The sequence below is a fragment of the Saccostrea cucullata genome, unplaced genomic scaffold (assembly GCF_032062105.1).
Source record: "Saccostrea cucullata isolate Sc308-1 unplaced genomic scaffold, CSIRO_AGI_Scuc_v1 ctg707, whole genome shotgun sequence".
In the NCBI taxonomy this organism is placed as follows: domain Eukaryota; kingdom Metazoa; phylum Mollusca; class Bivalvia; order Ostreida; family Ostreidae; genus Saccostrea; species Saccostrea cuccullata.
In genome coordinates this window covers 86,532-104,343 of record NW_026921237.1, presented here as the reverse complement: position 1 = coordinate 104,343, position 17,812 = coordinate 86,532, and the positions used below count along the sequence as shown (strand labels likewise).

Below are 17,812 nucleotides of genomic sequence, written 5' to 3'. Positions count from 1 at the left end.
GGAAGGTGAAGATTCAGTTAACACATAGCATCTTTACTGGGGAGAGGGGGTTAGGAAGGTGAAGATTCAGGTAACACATTGTATTTTAACTGGGGAGAGGGGGTTAGGAAGGTGAAGATTCAGGTAACACATTGTATCTTTACTGGGGAGAGGGGGTTAGGAAGGTGAAGATTCAGGTAACACATTGTATCTTTACTGGGGAGAGGGGGTTAGGAAGGTGAAGATTCAGGTAACACATAGCATCTTTACTGGGGAGAGGGGGTTAGGAAGGTGAAGATTCAGGTAGTACATATCATCTTTACTGGGGAGAGGGGGTTAGGAAGGTGAAGATTCAGGTAACACATAGCATCTTTACTGGGGAGAGGGGGTTAGGAAGGTGAAGATTCAGGTAACACATTGTATCTTTACTGGAGAGAGGGGGTTAAGAAGGTGAAGATTCAGGTAACACATTGTATCTTTACTGGGGAGAGGGGGTTAAGAAGGTGAAGATTCAGGTAACTAATTGTATCTTTACTGGGGAGAGGGGGTAGGAAGGTGAAGATTCAGGTAACACATTGTATCTTTACTGGAGAGAGGGGGTTAGGAAGGTGAAGATTCATGTAACACTTTGTATCTTTACTGGAGAGAGGGGGTAGGAAGGTGAAGATTCAGGTAACACTTTGTATCTTTACTGGGGAGAGGGGGTAGGAAGGTGAAGATTCAGGTAACACATTGTATCTTTACTGGGGAGAGGGGGTTAGGAAGGTGAAGATTCAGGTAACACATTGTATCTTTACTGGGGAGAAGGGGTCAGGGTGGAGAAGATTCAGGTAACACATTGTATGTTTACTGGCACTGGAGAGAGGGGGTTAGGAAGGTGAAGATTCAGGTAACACAAAGCATCTTTACTGGGGAGAGGGGGTTAGGAAGGTGACGATTCCGGTAACACATTTACTGGGGAGAGGGGGTTAGGAAGCTGAAGATTCAGGTAACACATTGCATCTTTAATGGGGAGAGGGGGATAGGAAGGTAAAGATTCAGGTAACACATTGTAACTCTTCTGGGGAGAAGGGGTTAGGAAGGTGAAGATTCAGGTAACACATTGTATCTTTACTGGGGAGAGGGGGTTAAGAAGGTGAAGATTCAGGTAATACATAGCATCTTTACTGGGGAGAGGGGGTTAGGAAGGTGAAGATTCAGGTAATACATATCATCTTTACTGGGGAGAGGGGGTTAGGAAGGTGAAGATTCAGGTAAAATGCATCTTTAATGGGGAGAGGGGGTTAGGAAGGTGAAGATTCAGGTAACACATTGTAACCGTTCTGGGGAGAGGGGGTTAGGAAGGTGAAGATTCAGGTAACTCTTCGTATCTTTACTGGAGAGAGGGGGTTAGGAAGGTGAAGATTCAGGTAAGTTATCTTTACTGGGGAGAGGGGGTTAGGAAGGTGAAGATTCAGGTAACACATTGTATCTTTACTCTAGGAAGGTGAAGATTCAGGTAACACATTGTATCTTTACTGGAGAGAGGGGGTTAAGAAGGTGAAGATTCAGGTAACACATTGTATCTTTACTGGGGAGAGGGGGTTAAGAAGGTGAAGATTCAGGTAACTTATTGTATCTTTACTGGGGAGAGGGGGTTAGGAAGGTGAAGATTCAGGTAACACATTGTATCTTTACTGGGGAGAGGGGGTAGGAAGGTGAAGATTCAGGTAACACTTTGTATCTTTACTGGGGAGAGGGGGTAGGAAGGTGAAGATTCAGGTAACACATTGTATCTTTACTGGGGAGAGGGGGTTAGGAAGGTGAAGATTCAGGTAACACATTGTATCTCTACTGGGGGGAAGGGGTCAGGGTGGAGAAGATTCAGGTAACACATTTTACCCCACCTCTGTCGATTTTTCCGTGAAATCCTGGCTTACGATTGGTTGAAGTCTGTCACGTGAAGACGGTGGATTACTTATACCCGGTCAGTTGTAAATCAATACCCGGTCGATGTATTACGTCACAAACACAAACGTTACGTCATAATAGGCACATGATAAGCGTGATGAAGCATTTAGCAGAGAAAACCATTTATAAACTCCAGATAAAACGTAAATGTTTCATCGGTGGGGTAAATTCGTTACATAGTCTTTTAGTGACAGGGTAAGGGCTGATACCTGGTTAGTAAATTTCATACCTGACTCGGCTCCGCCTCGCCAGGTATGAAATTTACTAACCAGGTATCATCCCATACCCTGTCACTAAAAGACTATGTAACTAATAGTATCTCTACTGAGGGGAAGAGGGGGGGGGTAGGAAGGAGTCAGCACATTCAATCAATCAAATTTGTGTCTCTGTCAATTTAAGATTCAGCATTCTGAATAAGTAAAAAAAATTGTAATTGTTACGTATAAATTATATATTTTTATGTATACAGTAAATGTTGTATTCTGATTGTTTTGTAGCCCATGGGAGGAACAGGATTTTTACAAAGGCTGAAAAGGATATTTTATGACATATTTACCACAGTTATTGTAAGTATAGCTATATGGGACAATCAGGTATTTACTTACCATAAATTTAAGTATTTTTCTTCTGATAATGTATTGAAGTTATTAAGGTACGGTGGAATCATTTTAATTTGTAGGGGTCAATGTTCGCGGTAGATAAAATTTTGTTTGTTCATGGGGACATAATTTCGTAGGTAGCTCATTTATACAGAAGATGCAATAAATGAATACGATTACAAAATAAATCTTCATGGGGATGTGAATTCGTGGATAAGGGTGACCCAAGAAATCCACAAACATTGGTCCCCCACAAACATTGATGATTCCACAGTATTGGAAATCCTCAAGTAACATTAGAGGTGGGAGGAAATGTACCAGAGAGACATGAGTCGCCTGGGGCAATGAAAAAGTAGTTTTCTGTCTGCAGTATTCATTAATAATACATTGTATATCTGTTTTACACTGTTCGGACTCCCTTCAGTAATCATCAAAGTGTATTTCTATTTCAGATTATATTGCAGGCCTCTAGTTGGCTGTTTCTGTTAATGTTTTGACCACAAGCACTTAGTGTTTTTAGCTCACCTGAGCCTAAGTGAGCTTTTCTGATCAAAATTTGTCCGTTGTCTGTCGTCGTTGTTGTCGTTGTAACCTTTTCACATTTTCATCTTCTTCTCAAGAACCACTGGGCCAATTTCAACCAAACTTGGCACAAAGTATCCTTGGGTGAAGGGAATTCAAGTTTGTTCAAATGAAGGGCCACGCCCTTTTCAAAGGGGAGATAATTATGAATTAGTGAAAAAATTAATGGCATTTTAAAAAAATCTTCTTCTCAAGAACCACTGGGCCAAAATAGATGAAACTCATGTGGAATCATCCTCAGGTAGTGTAGATTCAAGTTTGTTCAAATCATGACCCTCGGGGGTAGGGTGGGGCCAAAATTTCTGATCAAAGTTTTACTTAGGAATATATAGGAAAAATCTTTAAAAATCTTCTTCTCAAGAACCATTGACACAGGAAAGATAAAACTCATGTGAAATCATCCTCAGATAGTATAGATTCAATTTTATAAAATCATGACCCCTAGGGGTAGAGTGTGGCCAAAATGACGGATCAAAGTTTTACATAGGAATATATTGGGAAAATCTTTAAAAATCTTCTTTTCCTGAACCAATGGGCCAGGAAAGATGAAACTCATGTGGAATCATCCTCAGGTAGTGTAAATTCAAGTTTGTTCAAATCATGACCCCTGGGGCTAGGATGGGGCCTTAATGGCCGTTAAAAGTTTTACTTCGGAATATATAGGAAAAATCTTTAAAAATCTTCTTCTCAAGAACCATTGAGATAAGAAAGATAAAACTCGTGAAATCATCCCCAGTTAGTATAGATTGAATTTTTTAAAATCATGACCCCCAGGGTTAGGGTGGGGCCAAAATGTAGGAAAAATCTTTAAAAATCTTCTTCTCAAGAACCATTGGGCCAGAAAAGATGAAACTCATGTGGAATCATCCTCAGGTAGTGTATATTCAAATTTGTTCAAATCATGACCCCCGGGGGTAGGGTGGGGCCAAAATGGCCGATCAAATTTTTACATAGGAATATATAGGAAATATCTTTAAAAATCCTCTTCTCAAGAACCACTGGGCCAGGAAAGATAAAACTCATGTGGAGTCATCCTCAGGTAGTGTAGATTCAAGTTTGTTCAAATCATGACCCCTGGGGGTAGGGTTGGGCCAAAATGTCCAATCAAAGTTTTACATAGGAATATATAAAAAAAAATCTTTAAAAATCTTCATCTCAAGAACCATTGACACAGGAAAGATGAAACTCATGTGAAATCATCCTCAGATAGTATAGATTCAATTTTTTAAAATCATGACCCCCAGGGGTAGAGTGGGGCCAAAATGGCCGATCAAAGTTTTACATAGGAATATATTGGGAAAATCTTTAAAAATCTTCTTTTCCTGAACCAATGGGCCAGGAAAGATGAAACTCATGTGGAATCATCCTCAGGTAGTGTAAATTCAAGTTTGTTCAAATCATGACCCCTGGGCTAGGATGGGGCCATAATGGCTGTTAAAAGTTTTACTTAGGAATATATAGGAAAAATCTTTAAAAATCTTCTTCTCAAGAACCATTGAGATAAGAAAGATAAAACTCATGTGAAATCATCCCCAGTTAGTATAGATTGAATTTTTTAAAATCATGACCCCCGGGGGTTAGGGTGGGGCCAAAATGGCCGATCAAAGTTTTACATAGGAATATATAGGAAAAATCTTTAAAAATCTTCTTCTCAAGAACCATTGGGCCAGAAAAGATGAAACTCATGTGGAATCATCCTCAGGTAGTGTATATTCAAATTTGTTCAAATCATGACCCGGGGGGTAGGGTGGGGCCAAAATGGCCGATCAAAGTTTTACATAGGAATATATAGGAAAAATCTTTAAAAATCCTCTTCTCAAGAACCACTGGGCCAGGAAAGATGAAACTCATGTGGAATCATCTTCAGGTAGTGTAGATTCAAGTTTGTTCAAATCATGACCCCTGGGGGTAGGGTGGGGCCAAAATGTCCAATCAAAGTTTTACATAGGAATATATAGGGAAAATCTTTAAAAATATTCTTCTTAAGAACCACTGGGCCAGGAAAGATAAAACTCATGTGGAATCATCTTCAGGTAGTGTAGATTCAAGTTTGTTCAAATCATGACCCCTGGGGGTAGGGTGGGGCCAAAATGTCCAATCAAAGTTTTACATAGGAATATATAGGGAAAATCTTTAAAAATCTTCTTCTCAAGAACCACTGGGCCAGGAAAGATGAAACTCATGTGGAATCATCTCAGGTAGTGTAGAGTCAAGTTTGTTCAAAGCATGACCCGGGGGGTAGGGTGGGACCAAAATGGCCAATCAAAGTTTTTCATAAGAATACATGTATATAGGGAAATCTTTTAAAATCTCCTTCTCAAGTACTTCAAAGCCACGATTAGTGATATTTATATGAAATCATCCTCAGGTAGTGTAGATTCTAGTTTGTTCAAATCATGACCCCTAGGGGATTAAGATTTAAGCCCCCCCCCCCCCTCCAAACTCAGTAAACCTTCATTTCTGATCTGATATTTGCTTTTTCCTAGCCGGTGTGCTCAGGTGAGCACTGTGGCCCCTGGGCCTCTTGTTACCATTCTTTTCAAAAATAAAAAAAATCCCATTCTATAATAATATTTTCATTATAGTGGGAGGATTTTTTTATGTACAAAAAGGTTAACAAGCAAATTCAAAGAATTGTGGTCCCCCTGCTTTCGATGTCTTAGTGGATGGGGTGCAATTAATTATGGCTACTGTGTCAAATTTGAATGCCCTATCATATGTAATTCCAAGGTAATCACCATAAAAATTTTTGATCATATGTCATTAAAAAATTATCACTTAAGTTGATTTTTTTTTTAAAATTAGGTCAAACATGAAGGTCAAGAGGTCAGAAATCATAGCATGCCTGTAAATATTTTGTCACATGTAATGCACATGTCAAATATGAAATCCCTATCTCTTCTCAATCAAAAGTTAAAAAAAAGGATTTCTGAAAAGTAGATCAAACATTCAGGTCAAGGTCATTGGGTCAAAAATCATAGTGTACTTTTTAAAAATTAGGTCAGACGTGAAGGTCAAGGGGTCAGAAATCATAGCATGCTTGTAAATATCTTGTCACATGCAATGCACATGTCAAATATGAAATCCTTATCTCTTCTCAATCAAAAGTTATAAGGAAAAAAAAAGATTTTTGAAAAGATCAAATATTCAGGCCAAATCAAACATCATAGGGTACTTAGAGAGGTGTTGTCACAGGTAATGTACATGTGAAAGTCCCATCTCCTCTCATTCAAAAGTTATGACCAAAGTTAAAGTTTTTGAAAAGAAGGTAACAGGTAATGTACATGTGAAAGTCCCATCTCCTCTCATTCAAAAGTTATGACCAAAGTTAAAGTTTATGAAAAGAAGGTCAAACTTCAAGGTCATGGGGTCAAAAATCATGGTGTATTTAGAAAGCTCTTGTTATAGGTAATACACATATTTAACATGAAAGTCCTATTGCTTCTAATTCAAAAGTTAAGACCAATTTAAAGTAATATATAAATTTTTGAAAAGTAGGTCAAACTTCAAGGTCAAGCTCACAGGGTCAAAAATCATAGCATTAGGAAGGTTTTTTCACAGGTAAAACACATGTATAAAATTAAAGTCCTATCTCTTCCAAGGTTAAAATTTTCGTGACAGTTGGACAAACTGACATACTTACAGAATGACGGACAGACTGACGGACAGACGAATGAGATTTTTAAAATGTCCCCTAACTTTTGCAAAAGCAGTACACATATGTCAAAAGCCTGTGGTTTTGACCTCTTCAATAATAATTATGTTTTGTTTCTGATTTAGAGTATATGGGAAGCCTCTCGATGGCTGTTCCTGTTAATCTTTTACCTCTTGTCTGCAATCATTATGTTGTATGTCTATTGTAGAGTGTATAGCAGGCCTCTCGATGGCTGTTCCTGTTAATCTTTTACCTCTTGCCATTAATCATTATGTTGTATGTCTATTGTAGAGTGTATGGCAGGCCTCTCGATGGCTGTTCCTGTTTTACCTCCCTTCACTAATCATTATGTTGTACTTCTATTGTAGAGTATATGGCAGGCCTCTTGGTGGCTGTTCCTGTTAATGTTTTACCTCTTGTCACTAATCATTATGTTGTATGTCTATTTTAGAGTATATGGCAGGCCTCTCTGTGGCTGTTCCTGTTATTGTTTGACCTCCCTTCTCTAATCATTATGTTGTATGTCTATTGTAGAGTATATGGCAGGCCTCTCGGTGGCTGTTCCTGTTAATGTTTTACCTCCCTTCTGTAATCATTACCGTATATTATGCTGTATTTCTATTATAGAGTATATGGCAGACCTCTCGGTGGCTGTTCCTGTTAATGTTTGACCTCGCTTTACTAATCATTATATTGTATTTCTATTGTAGAGTATATGGCAGGCCTCTCGGTGGCTGTTCCTGTTAATGTTCGGCCTCCCCACGGCAGTGGTCAGTATTGTTTGTTACAGTCTCTGCTGTATGGAGGTGTCAGATGAAGCTCCAGAGGAAGATAGCGATTACGAAGATGAGGGAGAAGATCTTCCTCCCAAAGATATAGGTCAAGGTAAAGTATTTAAAGATATTTCCAAACTAAATGATGATTTTTGCTGTAATGTATGCATTCATCAAGTTAAAGAAATTTGCAAAAGGAACAAATCCTTTTGGTCAACAAAGAGGCATATTGCATGTAAAACAGATCAGCTTAAAGAAATTTGTTTATAGATTAAATAGATTAAAAAATTCCACTCAATATGATCTTTTATTTCAGATACAGAAAATCTGCAGCCAGCAAAACCCTTTCATGAAAAAGCAGATTGATGTTTAGGAGGGAAATTCATGACATTCCAGAATGAGAAATATTGTGGGTGGCAAACACCTTTAATCTGAAAGCTTTTCCCAGTGATTAAAATGTAGGTTGCTAGTGCTGTTTATTTTTTTTGGTGGTTATATGTAACCTCTTTCAATCATAAACAAAAACCTGCACTGTGTTTGCCTGTGAACCATTAAAATTATCCCTTGTCAATTGTTTTATTTTGAAATAACTGGGAGTTGCTGTTTTCCTTTACAAGAAACAGGGCATAACTTTAATCTTTTGTCAAGTTGGTGTTAATTGACGTAACATATCATCACCGGATAAAGCTGAAATAGATATATAGTTTAGAGCTAATGGAAAGTTTTTTGAGATAAGCTGAATATAATGGAAGCTAATTTGATCATTATGGCAGTGAATAATGTGTTCCCCTTGTTTTTTTATATAATAGTATGGCATTTTTTCCTATTTGGACACAGGTAACTTTCTGATTATGACAAGTGCTCAGTTACATGTCACAGGGGCCCTAAGATTACTAGGTAGATACCAGTTGTAAGATATCGTATACCATTGCTCTATTATTCCAGGTTTCTTTTCTGTTGATTTCTCTGTGTCATTTATTGTGCAATATACAAAGATGCTGGGACAATCTACTGATATAAGGAATGCTATTGTCAGTACAAAGCAGAATATAAATTCAGCATTTTTGAGTGAAAATGTTAATTTACATTTTACATAATGATTTAGACTATTTTTATATGTTTTATGTAGAGTGCAGGTATTTTATATTATTTAATTTCACCCTATTATTTATCGACAAAATCTGACCTTTTAAGATCACCTGAACCAAAGGCTCACGTGAGCTAATTGTCTGTTTTCTGTCATTGTTTTTCTAAACTTTTAACATTTTCAACTTTATCACAAGAATCTCTGTGTCATTTTCAACCAAACTTGCCACAGTGTATTCTTGGATGAAGGGGAACGTGCTTCTTCCAAGGGGAGATAATTATAAATTACATGTATTGAAAAATTAATGCCATCTTTTAAAAATCTTCTGGTCAAAAAATCATTTGACACAGCTGGACATAGTGGTCAGTCACATAGGTTTAGTCACCAGTGGTCAGATAGGTTGGTAGGGCACCTGACTAGAGATTCAGGGGGCCTGGGTTCAAATCCTGATCTTGTCCTCGACTTATTTCTCCTTTCTTGTTACATAACAGCAAAATCATTATGAATGCAACAAACATATACTATGTATGTGTATTATATGTGAACAAGTACTTTATTAAATGGTCTAAGCATTTAAGGTCACTAATTTTCTTGCCAATTCATGCTGCAAGGTCAAAGTTTAGTTAAACATGTGAATACAAATTCAGTCTTGGACATAATTGATTAAGCCTCCTATCGGGCATTTTTCATCCTGCATGTTACAGCAAATTTAATTTTAAGGTCAAACATCTAAGTTAGAGGTTGCATGAGAATTTTCATTTTGGTGAAGACTATGCTTCACAACCACTTTTTATTTTCAAGCAGTAAAACTATTCATGTAGCTAGGAAAGGAAAACTTTCTTGTGTACCACAGTATATTATTCTCACTTGCTTGAATTCTTGGATTACTGCAATAAAGCCTCCACTCTTTGCCTTTTATGTCCCCCCTGGGTTGGAGTTATTAAATTGGGACTTTCTTTGACTGTCAATCTCTTAGTGTGTTCAGATAACACTTGTGTATTTGGATGATATCAAAGGAAAACAAGATGTCAGAGATTGTAAACTTTTGGAATGAAACTTAAAGGTCAGGAATTTAACTTGATCAAGATCCCTATTGGTGACTTGAGGCCCAAAAGTGACCTTTTTCTTCATCTGCAATTTTAGGTCTTAATCCCTCAAATTCCCAGATTAGATTGTTTTTCCTTTGCATTGTATGCTTAAAATAGTGTGAATGAAGTGTACTGTATGTTTTTTATAGGTATTTGTACTTACGAAAGATTGTTGTGTTATGTCATTATATGTGTTTTTTGTCGTAGAAAATTTTATTTTTGAATGATTTTTGCTAGATTCATTGTTATCTGAAGTATACGAAATCTGTATAAATGACTAGTGATGTAAGATTGAATCAAAAGTGTAATTAAAACTATTTATATTTCGAGTTGGTTACATACATGAAATACATGTATTCATATTGTAAAGAAACTTCACTAATGAACCTGCTTGAACTTACATGGGATGGTATGGGTTTTTTTTCAATTGTAATATTTGATTTATTTTAAATAAATACCTTCATTCAAATTATACACTTTGTAAGTTAGTTATGACACCATTGCTCTTAAAACTTATGCATACATGTTCGTAATAAAATAACATTTTTCACATTGCCTCATTGTGATTATGAATGATTCCTGGAAAATATTTATGTTGTGCATTTGTTGTCAAAGAAATATATAATTCTTATATAAAGCCATAGTTTTATTTTTCCTTTCCATAAGCTAATTATTTCAATGAGCAGATGAGATCGGGGCTGCATTTCATTTCCGGAATTTTGGGTAATTATCAACTTTTCATTTCCGACATTTTTTTGTTTTCATTTCCGACATTTTTCAAATACATATGTAGTATACATAGAGAGTTTAATGGAAAGGAATTAATCATAAGTAAAAGATTGAAATCCAATTTTGTAAATCTATCAGTTAATTGGACATTAGTATACTGACATTTAATTTAGTGCACATAAAATGCTGTTATGATGAAAAGCTACATGTATGTATATATGTAGAAAACCTGTATTTTGGTAAATACTTTTAAAATCTTTTCTTTGACCATTGAAAATGTTTATGTCATTGTGAAATGAAATAAAAAAATGTCGGAAATGCCAACTTCAATTATGACAAATAATCAATTTCAAGTGAATGTTGCAATCTCACTTTGTTTTCAGTTCATGATAAAATACCTCAAAAGTTTCTGCTGCTTAAAATAAAAGGTTTCACAATTTTTTTTATTGTTTGCCTGGACTAATGGACTTTTCTCATTTGAATTTTTCCCAGCAATATTACTGCAATTCAATTATTCTTACACCCCCTCCCCCCAATACTACACATATAGCTGTGCTGGTCCAGAAATATTTCCATATTTCCATTGGGGGGAAAGTGTGTTATAAACCTATATGTTGATCCAACCATGCATAACAAAAACTATTTCTATTCGCTAAAAAACTTTAATATATTCGTATAACAAAGTCAAGGGGACATAACTTGTATTAGTACCACAGTAAATAACATACACTGTAACAGTTAAGGCAGTTCATAAATATAAACAGTAGATAAGGAATGTCAAAGGGGTATATCTATCAAAATCTTCAGTTTATAAAGAAGTTTATCAAATTTTCATCAAATCTTGAATTTTGAGCTTATTTAATGCTGCTAATCCAGTAGTTGCATAATTAATTGGAAGACATTTTAGATTAAAGAGCAGTTTCCACAATTTACAGACAGTTCCTAAACATAGAAACTTAACCCTATTACAGGTAAAGTGAATTAATTGAATATCAGAGCCAGCAACAGTCAGCTTTATGGTTTGCACTGAATTACATCATATGAGGTTGTCTCATATTTTTTTCAATAATCTACATTCAATATTATAAACTTCTTTTTTTAAGTTATTGACAGCAGCATTCAAATTTTATAATTTAGATGAGAAATTGTAAGCTTTATGAATAACTTTCAGGGAAGAAAAAATAATTTTTTTCACAACCTAAAGGTTGGTACTTGGTAAAGTGATGTTTTAGCCACTTGTTTGTATGTCATACAATATCACTTGTTAAATATGCATAATGATTCAATATTGAAAATAATAACTTTACCTTCCTTCTTTTTAATTATTACTGTATTTCAATTGATAATTGTAGTAAAGGTATATAGAATTTAGAAGTACTTTTTTCATTAATGTAGATATATGAATAAATTACAGAGGTATTGTAATGGAATTCTGCCTAACATTGATTACGTTTTCTTAACATTAACATTTAACTATATACAATTCAATCCATTCAGTATTATTATTATGACAATACATATACAAGGTCTTGCTCACCAAGCATAGCTCTGTATATGATTAATACAGGATGTAAGACCCATTAAATGTATAAATGAAAAACAGCACCATAATACATTAACCCAGATTAGATAAATACATATACGAGGCATCAGCTGTGTCCACTAAATTACTGGCACAGCCAGTGGACTACAGACTCTACGTATGGGATAAAGGATTATGCTTCTGATCAAATACAGTTCTATAATTAACAGACTACTCATCTACTAATACATTACATTGTCATGATTATTATTACTGCTTTACACGAACTATACATTATAAACAAATGTTTATTGCAGCATGTTAGGTGAGAAGGAACACAATATGTAATACAAAATACAGAATTTGAAGGTGAAGTCAAAAGAAAATGTTGATCATATTCATAAAAAATGGTGAGTTTTTCTACAAAGATCTTCTATCACAGACATTGTAAGTGAAAATGAAAGTACAAATAAAATATGTAATACATGTAATTTCCGTAGATTCTGATTCAATACATGTACGCATAACACATAATACAAGTTCTAGAAAGATATTAATTCTTTTGAGTGAATTTCACTTCTGTTGAATTTCTCTCTTTTTCATTTTTTCTTTCTTATAATTTCAAATACATGTAGTATAGAATTAAGCTCTGATTAATCTAAAAATAGATTAAAAGCAGAAAAACAGTTTTGTCAAACAGAGATAAAACCTTGCAAGGAAAGTTAAACCTTAAACTGTGAGGTTTTACAATTGATATATAATGCAGTAAAACATTCTTATTTGAAGAAGGTATGGTTTCCATACAAATCTTGCCCTGTGATTTTCTAAATAATGAAAATGGTGTAAAAGTTGAAAACTCATGCTTTTTAAATGATTGAAATTCAATGCAGAAAAATCATACAAGTCATTTTTCTCGCATGTGTTTTTAAATGCTAATTATGACGTCATAAACATGTGCATTTTCCCGTATTTTCCTAAATAGTTGCAGAAGACACAAATTTTCAATGAAATTTTCTTTCAGATAACATTGTCCACAGGCATCGCCCACAAAGATCTTGAGATATGTGATTTGTTATTGAATTTAGCACAAATATATCAAAACATTATTGTGGGCGACGGCTGTGGACACTGTTTTCTAAAGGAAAATCACCCTTGAAATGTGCCATTTTGAGGCTTTTCCTGTTGAAAATGGAGAAATGCTTCATATTAATGACATCATATTTGTAGAATGGTAAACCTTCATGCCATATTCTTTCCTGATTTATCAGAGTCATTTATTTATCTAATATTTAAGCCAGTCTCAAAACTTTTTGATGTCATTACATTTTTAGGGTGCAAAAAAGCTAAAACCATACCTTCTTCTTACTGGATCTAACCAACTTTCAGATTAGAGAGCATTCAAAATGAACATTTAAAACAACTATAATGTTTGAAAACTAAAGATTTTCATTGTTATAGGCAAGATTTCAGAATACATGTCATTCAGATTAAATATAAGATTTATAATTGTACATGTAGAACACATGTTCAAATGAGTTGTACAGAACAAGTAAACAAGTTTTATCCATAAACAAAACAAAGAAAATAACGTCACGTAAGCACATCTATCTCTGAGCACTACAGAATTAAAAACTGTTCACTTCAAAACACATTCAACTATTATTATTCGATCTTATGGGGATATAAGGTCTAATTTACTCAATGAGTTAGTAATTTTCAAAATCCTTTTTTTTTTTCAATTTTACTAATAGAAAAAATATACAATCAAAATTCTATTACACAAGCACTACGTAACCTTTAAAAAAATTCATACCAGCACATTAAACCACCAGTGGGCAAAATTTCAGCTCCAAAATCAATCATTATATCAGTCAAATTAACTGAAAAATACACTTCAAATGATACCAATTACCGCAGTATCTTGAAAATGTTTCACATACATCAACAACTTATAACATTTCTTTATACAAAAATATATAACTTTTTGGCTTGGAATTGTAATCAAAATCATAGTAAAATCCAGTTTGAAATAAGACACTAACAGTATTATACAATCTTTTCTTCCTTTCACAGAAAAATCTTTTCCAGAAAATAACTGAGTAAGTGATGCCTGTCCTCTAATTATGTATTAAATCTACGATGATTCTAGGATTAAACCATGATTTCTTCATCATTTTGTTCTGTGTTTTCTATTGCACTTTCGCCCGAGGTCTCAGATTTGTCTGAGTCAGAGGAACGTTTGGAGTCCTCTGATTTTTCCTGTTCTTTATCAGTTTCAGTTTTTCCCGACTCCCCATTCACTTCAGATTTTAGAGAACTTTTCACTGTAAATCAAAGAAATAACATAAATATTTTATAAATAACCAAACATCTTTTTACAAAGATAAATTAATTCGTCAAGAGTACCTCCTTTCTGCAATGAATAGAATTTTTACATTGATATAGACTGGTTGTGTGGAATATGATATAATCTTTGTGGTAAGTGCAAGTGCTTGATATAAATTCATGCAAAATAAATTCAATACAGTTCAGAAGGATATACTAAGTTACATTTAATACAAATATTTCTTTAAAATTCATAAATGAAATGCCGTTAATTTGAATTCTGTCTAAAATTTTGTTTAGAGAGAAAGAAACTTTACATGAAACATTTTTAGGAAGTGAACTTGTTTTGCTGGCGGTTGACGAGGGCTCTGGTTCCGGTAATTTCTGACTCAGCCTTTTAATTTTCTCTCCGACAGACAAGCGAAGAGTCGCGGAATCCACCACTACTCCACTGTCACTGTCCTGACTGGAATTTACACCCGCCAATTTTTTGTCCGTTTCAACAGGTGCTTCTTTTAGTTTGGCTGTATGGAAGAGAAGTACAGTCAAGAAAAGGACAGAAAAGAAATATGCACGTTTATATCTAGAAAATAGAATTCATCTTTTACTGCAGTACACTGTATCACAGTGTTTGCATGTGAACATTATAATGTGATATTTGATAAATTAATATTTCGAAATTTTGAGAAATGGTGACAAGTTATGAAATTAGAAAGATATATTTTAAAAGCAGTGAAAGTTATGAAGATCCATGATTGAGACTTTGAATGTTAGAATATTTGGCATTAATCAGTTCCTCCAGTAATTTTTCTGTTATATTTAAGAAAAAGTAAACAATCGTTAGTGTCACTAACATTCCTCTGATTTTCGACCCACGCCTGAAGGCTTGGGAGCTTTAGGTGGTGGTTTTGGCCTCAGCGGCAAGGGTTTAGATACAGGTAACTCTGTAATAACAGCACAGTGAAAGAAAAAAACATCCATGTTACATGAATCTGCAGAGAGAGCAAAACCAGACATTTCACATAACCTTCTATTAACCTGAAAATTTTCAGATTCATTAATTTTATAAAGAGAATTTTTTATTTTGCATCTGGAGATTTTATTAAGAAGTAAAGAGATAGCAGTTGATTGCACATGCTGATTTTCTGATCATAAAATCATTTGCTGATTAAATACCAAGAGGCATGCTTTGAAGATGTGAAAAGTTCTGGAAATATTTATACAACTAAAAAAGAAAATAACATTAACAAGAGATTTGCTTTTAACTCTTCTTCAAAATATAATATCAAAACATGAACACGTATTTTTTAAATCATTTTTTCAACAAAAATTGAAAAAAAACTTTAAAAAATTTTAACTTTATCAAATAAAAATACTATTATAAACTTATCACTGTTGGAATAAATTAATTCAACAGTTTATTACATAATGCCTGCTATCAATAAGGTATGTACCCCTGGATGATCTTGAGGACCGTGGTGAAGAAGAATCTGAGTCCTCATTAACTTTCCTGGGAGCTGCCCGAGGAGTAGGCGATGGCTTAGATTTCAGCACATTCCCCAACATGGCTGCTGGGCTGGGCTTATCCTGGGCAGGCTTTGATTGATTGTCATCAGGCTGGCTGACTTTACTTTCTTCTGCTGGGTTAGGCTTACTTTCCTCAGCAGAATTCTGGGTCGGTTTGCTTTCTGTGTCCTCTTTCGCCTCTGCTTTATCCTCAGTCTCTGTTTTGTCCATCAGTGGAGGGCTTCTCCTCTGTTTTGGACTCCTCTTTTGGCTCCTCTTTGGGTGGAATTTCCACTTTTGGTGCCTCCTCTGCTTTTGTCTCCTCCACTGATTTCAGTGGAGTTTCCTTGGGGGTCTCTTTCTGGGGTGGAGGGAGATTGCTGGTTGGGAGATTTTTTCCCTGGAGGAAGTAAAGCAACTGTTGGTTTCCTCTCCTCCTTGTCTATATTCTGTAAATCCAATCAAAACAGTATTCTTAAACTTATAAATATACACTGTTCTTTCTGGCTACTAAGGTTTTGATTTCAGACTCAAATCCAAAACTTGCAAGAATAAATAACTTATAATTGATCCAGCTGAATACACTTACATTTATTTGGTTCATATATAAGAATTTTCTGAACCATACTTAATTCAGCTCTCTGTAGATACATTCACTTACCAGAGTAGAGAATCGTTTGTTGGCTTTCATCTCTGATAAGAAGTTGACGCCCATGGGCCCGCCCATAATTCCGACTCCTCCCACAGGGGGCCGTCTTTTGGGTGGCTCCTCCTTCTTCTCCTCTTTCTTCTCCTCCGGGGCGGCTTCCTCTTCCTCCTTCTCTTCTTTATTCTCTTCTTCTTTCTCAGGAGTTGCATCAGGAGTAGAATCTGAACAAAATTATTTTAATGAAAAACTGGCCCACAAAAGATAATACAGGCAGACTATAGGAAACTCCTTACCAGCCTTACTTTCTGTCAGTGATTTAGTATCTGGTTCCGGTTCTTCCTCCTGGATTTCCTGGTTTTCCGCTTCCTCTTTGGCTGCTGGTTCTGGTTTCTGAGGTGTCTTATCTTTCTTGTCTGAGGTTGATCTTTTGACTTCAGAGGTTTTCTTACCAAAGAATTTACCAATTCCTCTGTAAAATACCAATCCATATTTACATAATGTGATGCATGAACAGCATTGTTAGGTTGAATTTTTAATGTAAATGAAAGTTTCAATTTTTTCTTTATAAGTGAGCTGTATCCATTGAAAAGTATAAAATGTATGATGCATTTCATATCCAGTAAATCAGATTGTGACTATATAATATCCTTTTTAATTCAGTGTATATCCAGTATTATAACAGTGTGACTATGGTATATCCACCCTTTAGTTTTCTCTGGTTTCTCCTCTTCTTTCTGTTCCTTCCCCGTGTTCCAGCTGAACAGTCCTCCCTTCTTCTTTGGTTTTTCTGTTGTAGGCCTAAAATAAATCATAACTTGAGGTAACATTTTTAAGTATAAATAAAAGTAAGCTTAACTATTTTTTAAATTTCAAATTTATGTAGAGTCAGAGAATAGTTTAGGTAAATGATTCATTATCCATTTAAGCATTCAATGATTTATTGGTACACATATCACAATATGAATTCCTTACTCAGGTTCTCCACATTTGAAAATTTAACCATGGAGGAAGCTGCGCGAAGGCGAAATAAGACTGAAAACACGAATGCGTGTTAGACTTCCTAATTTTCATATTAATCAATGGTTGGTTTTACAATTTTTAAACTTGACCACTGTAACACAAAACGTTGAAATAACCCAAAAAGATTTCCAGCTAAAAAATTATTAAATTCAAATAAAAAAGATTATTATGCACCTTACTTCACAAATGTACCAAAATTTGTCCAAAACTGTAGTAACTTTTTGAAGGAATTACAAATAAACTTTTGATACAGTAGCCATGACATTATTCAGAAACAAATAATTATTAGAAATGTTGTATGAAACGTTTTGTTTGAATATGACTAAAACTGATGAATGGGTAGTCTTC

General features: G+C 34.9%; 2 protein-coding genes across 2 annotated transcripts in view; one reads left to right on the top strand and one right to left on the bottom strand.

Annotated features, from left to right (window-relative positions):
* The window catches only part of LOC134259552 (protein disulfide-isomerase TMX3-like), a 49,576-nt gene extending 41,558 nt beyond the window's left edge, over window positions 1-8,018 (top strand). The window contains exons 12-14 of the mRNA XM_062742140.1: window positions 2,427-2,495; window positions 7,476-7,650; window positions 7,855-8,018. Of these exons, the coding sequence (XP_062598124.1) occupies window positions 2,427-2,495; window positions 7,476-7,650; window positions 7,855-7,904 (294 nt within the window). The 3' untranslated portion in view covers window positions 7,905-8,018. The remainder of the gene's footprint in view (window positions 1-2,426; window positions 2,496-7,475; window positions 7,651-7,854) is intronic.
* Window positions 8,019-11,084: 3,066 nt separating this feature from the next.
* LOC134259549 (F-actin-uncapping protein LRRC16A-like) overlaps window positions 11,085-17,812 on the bottom strand; it is a 41,954-nt gene continuing 35,226 nt past the window's right edge. The window contains 9 exon segments of the mRNA XM_062742134.1: window positions 11,085-14,288; window positions 14,607-14,813; window positions 15,144-15,233; window positions 15,744-16,026; window positions 16,028-16,183; window positions 16,185-16,244; window positions 16,457-16,665; window positions 16,738-16,913; window positions 17,147-17,242. Coding sequence (XP_062598118.1) covers window positions 14,116-14,288; window positions 14,607-14,813; window positions 15,144-15,233; window positions 15,744-16,026; window positions 16,028-16,183; window positions 16,185-16,244; window positions 16,457-16,665; window positions 16,738-16,913; window positions 17,147-17,242 — 1,450 coding nt within the window. The 3' untranslated portion in view covers window positions 11,085-14,115.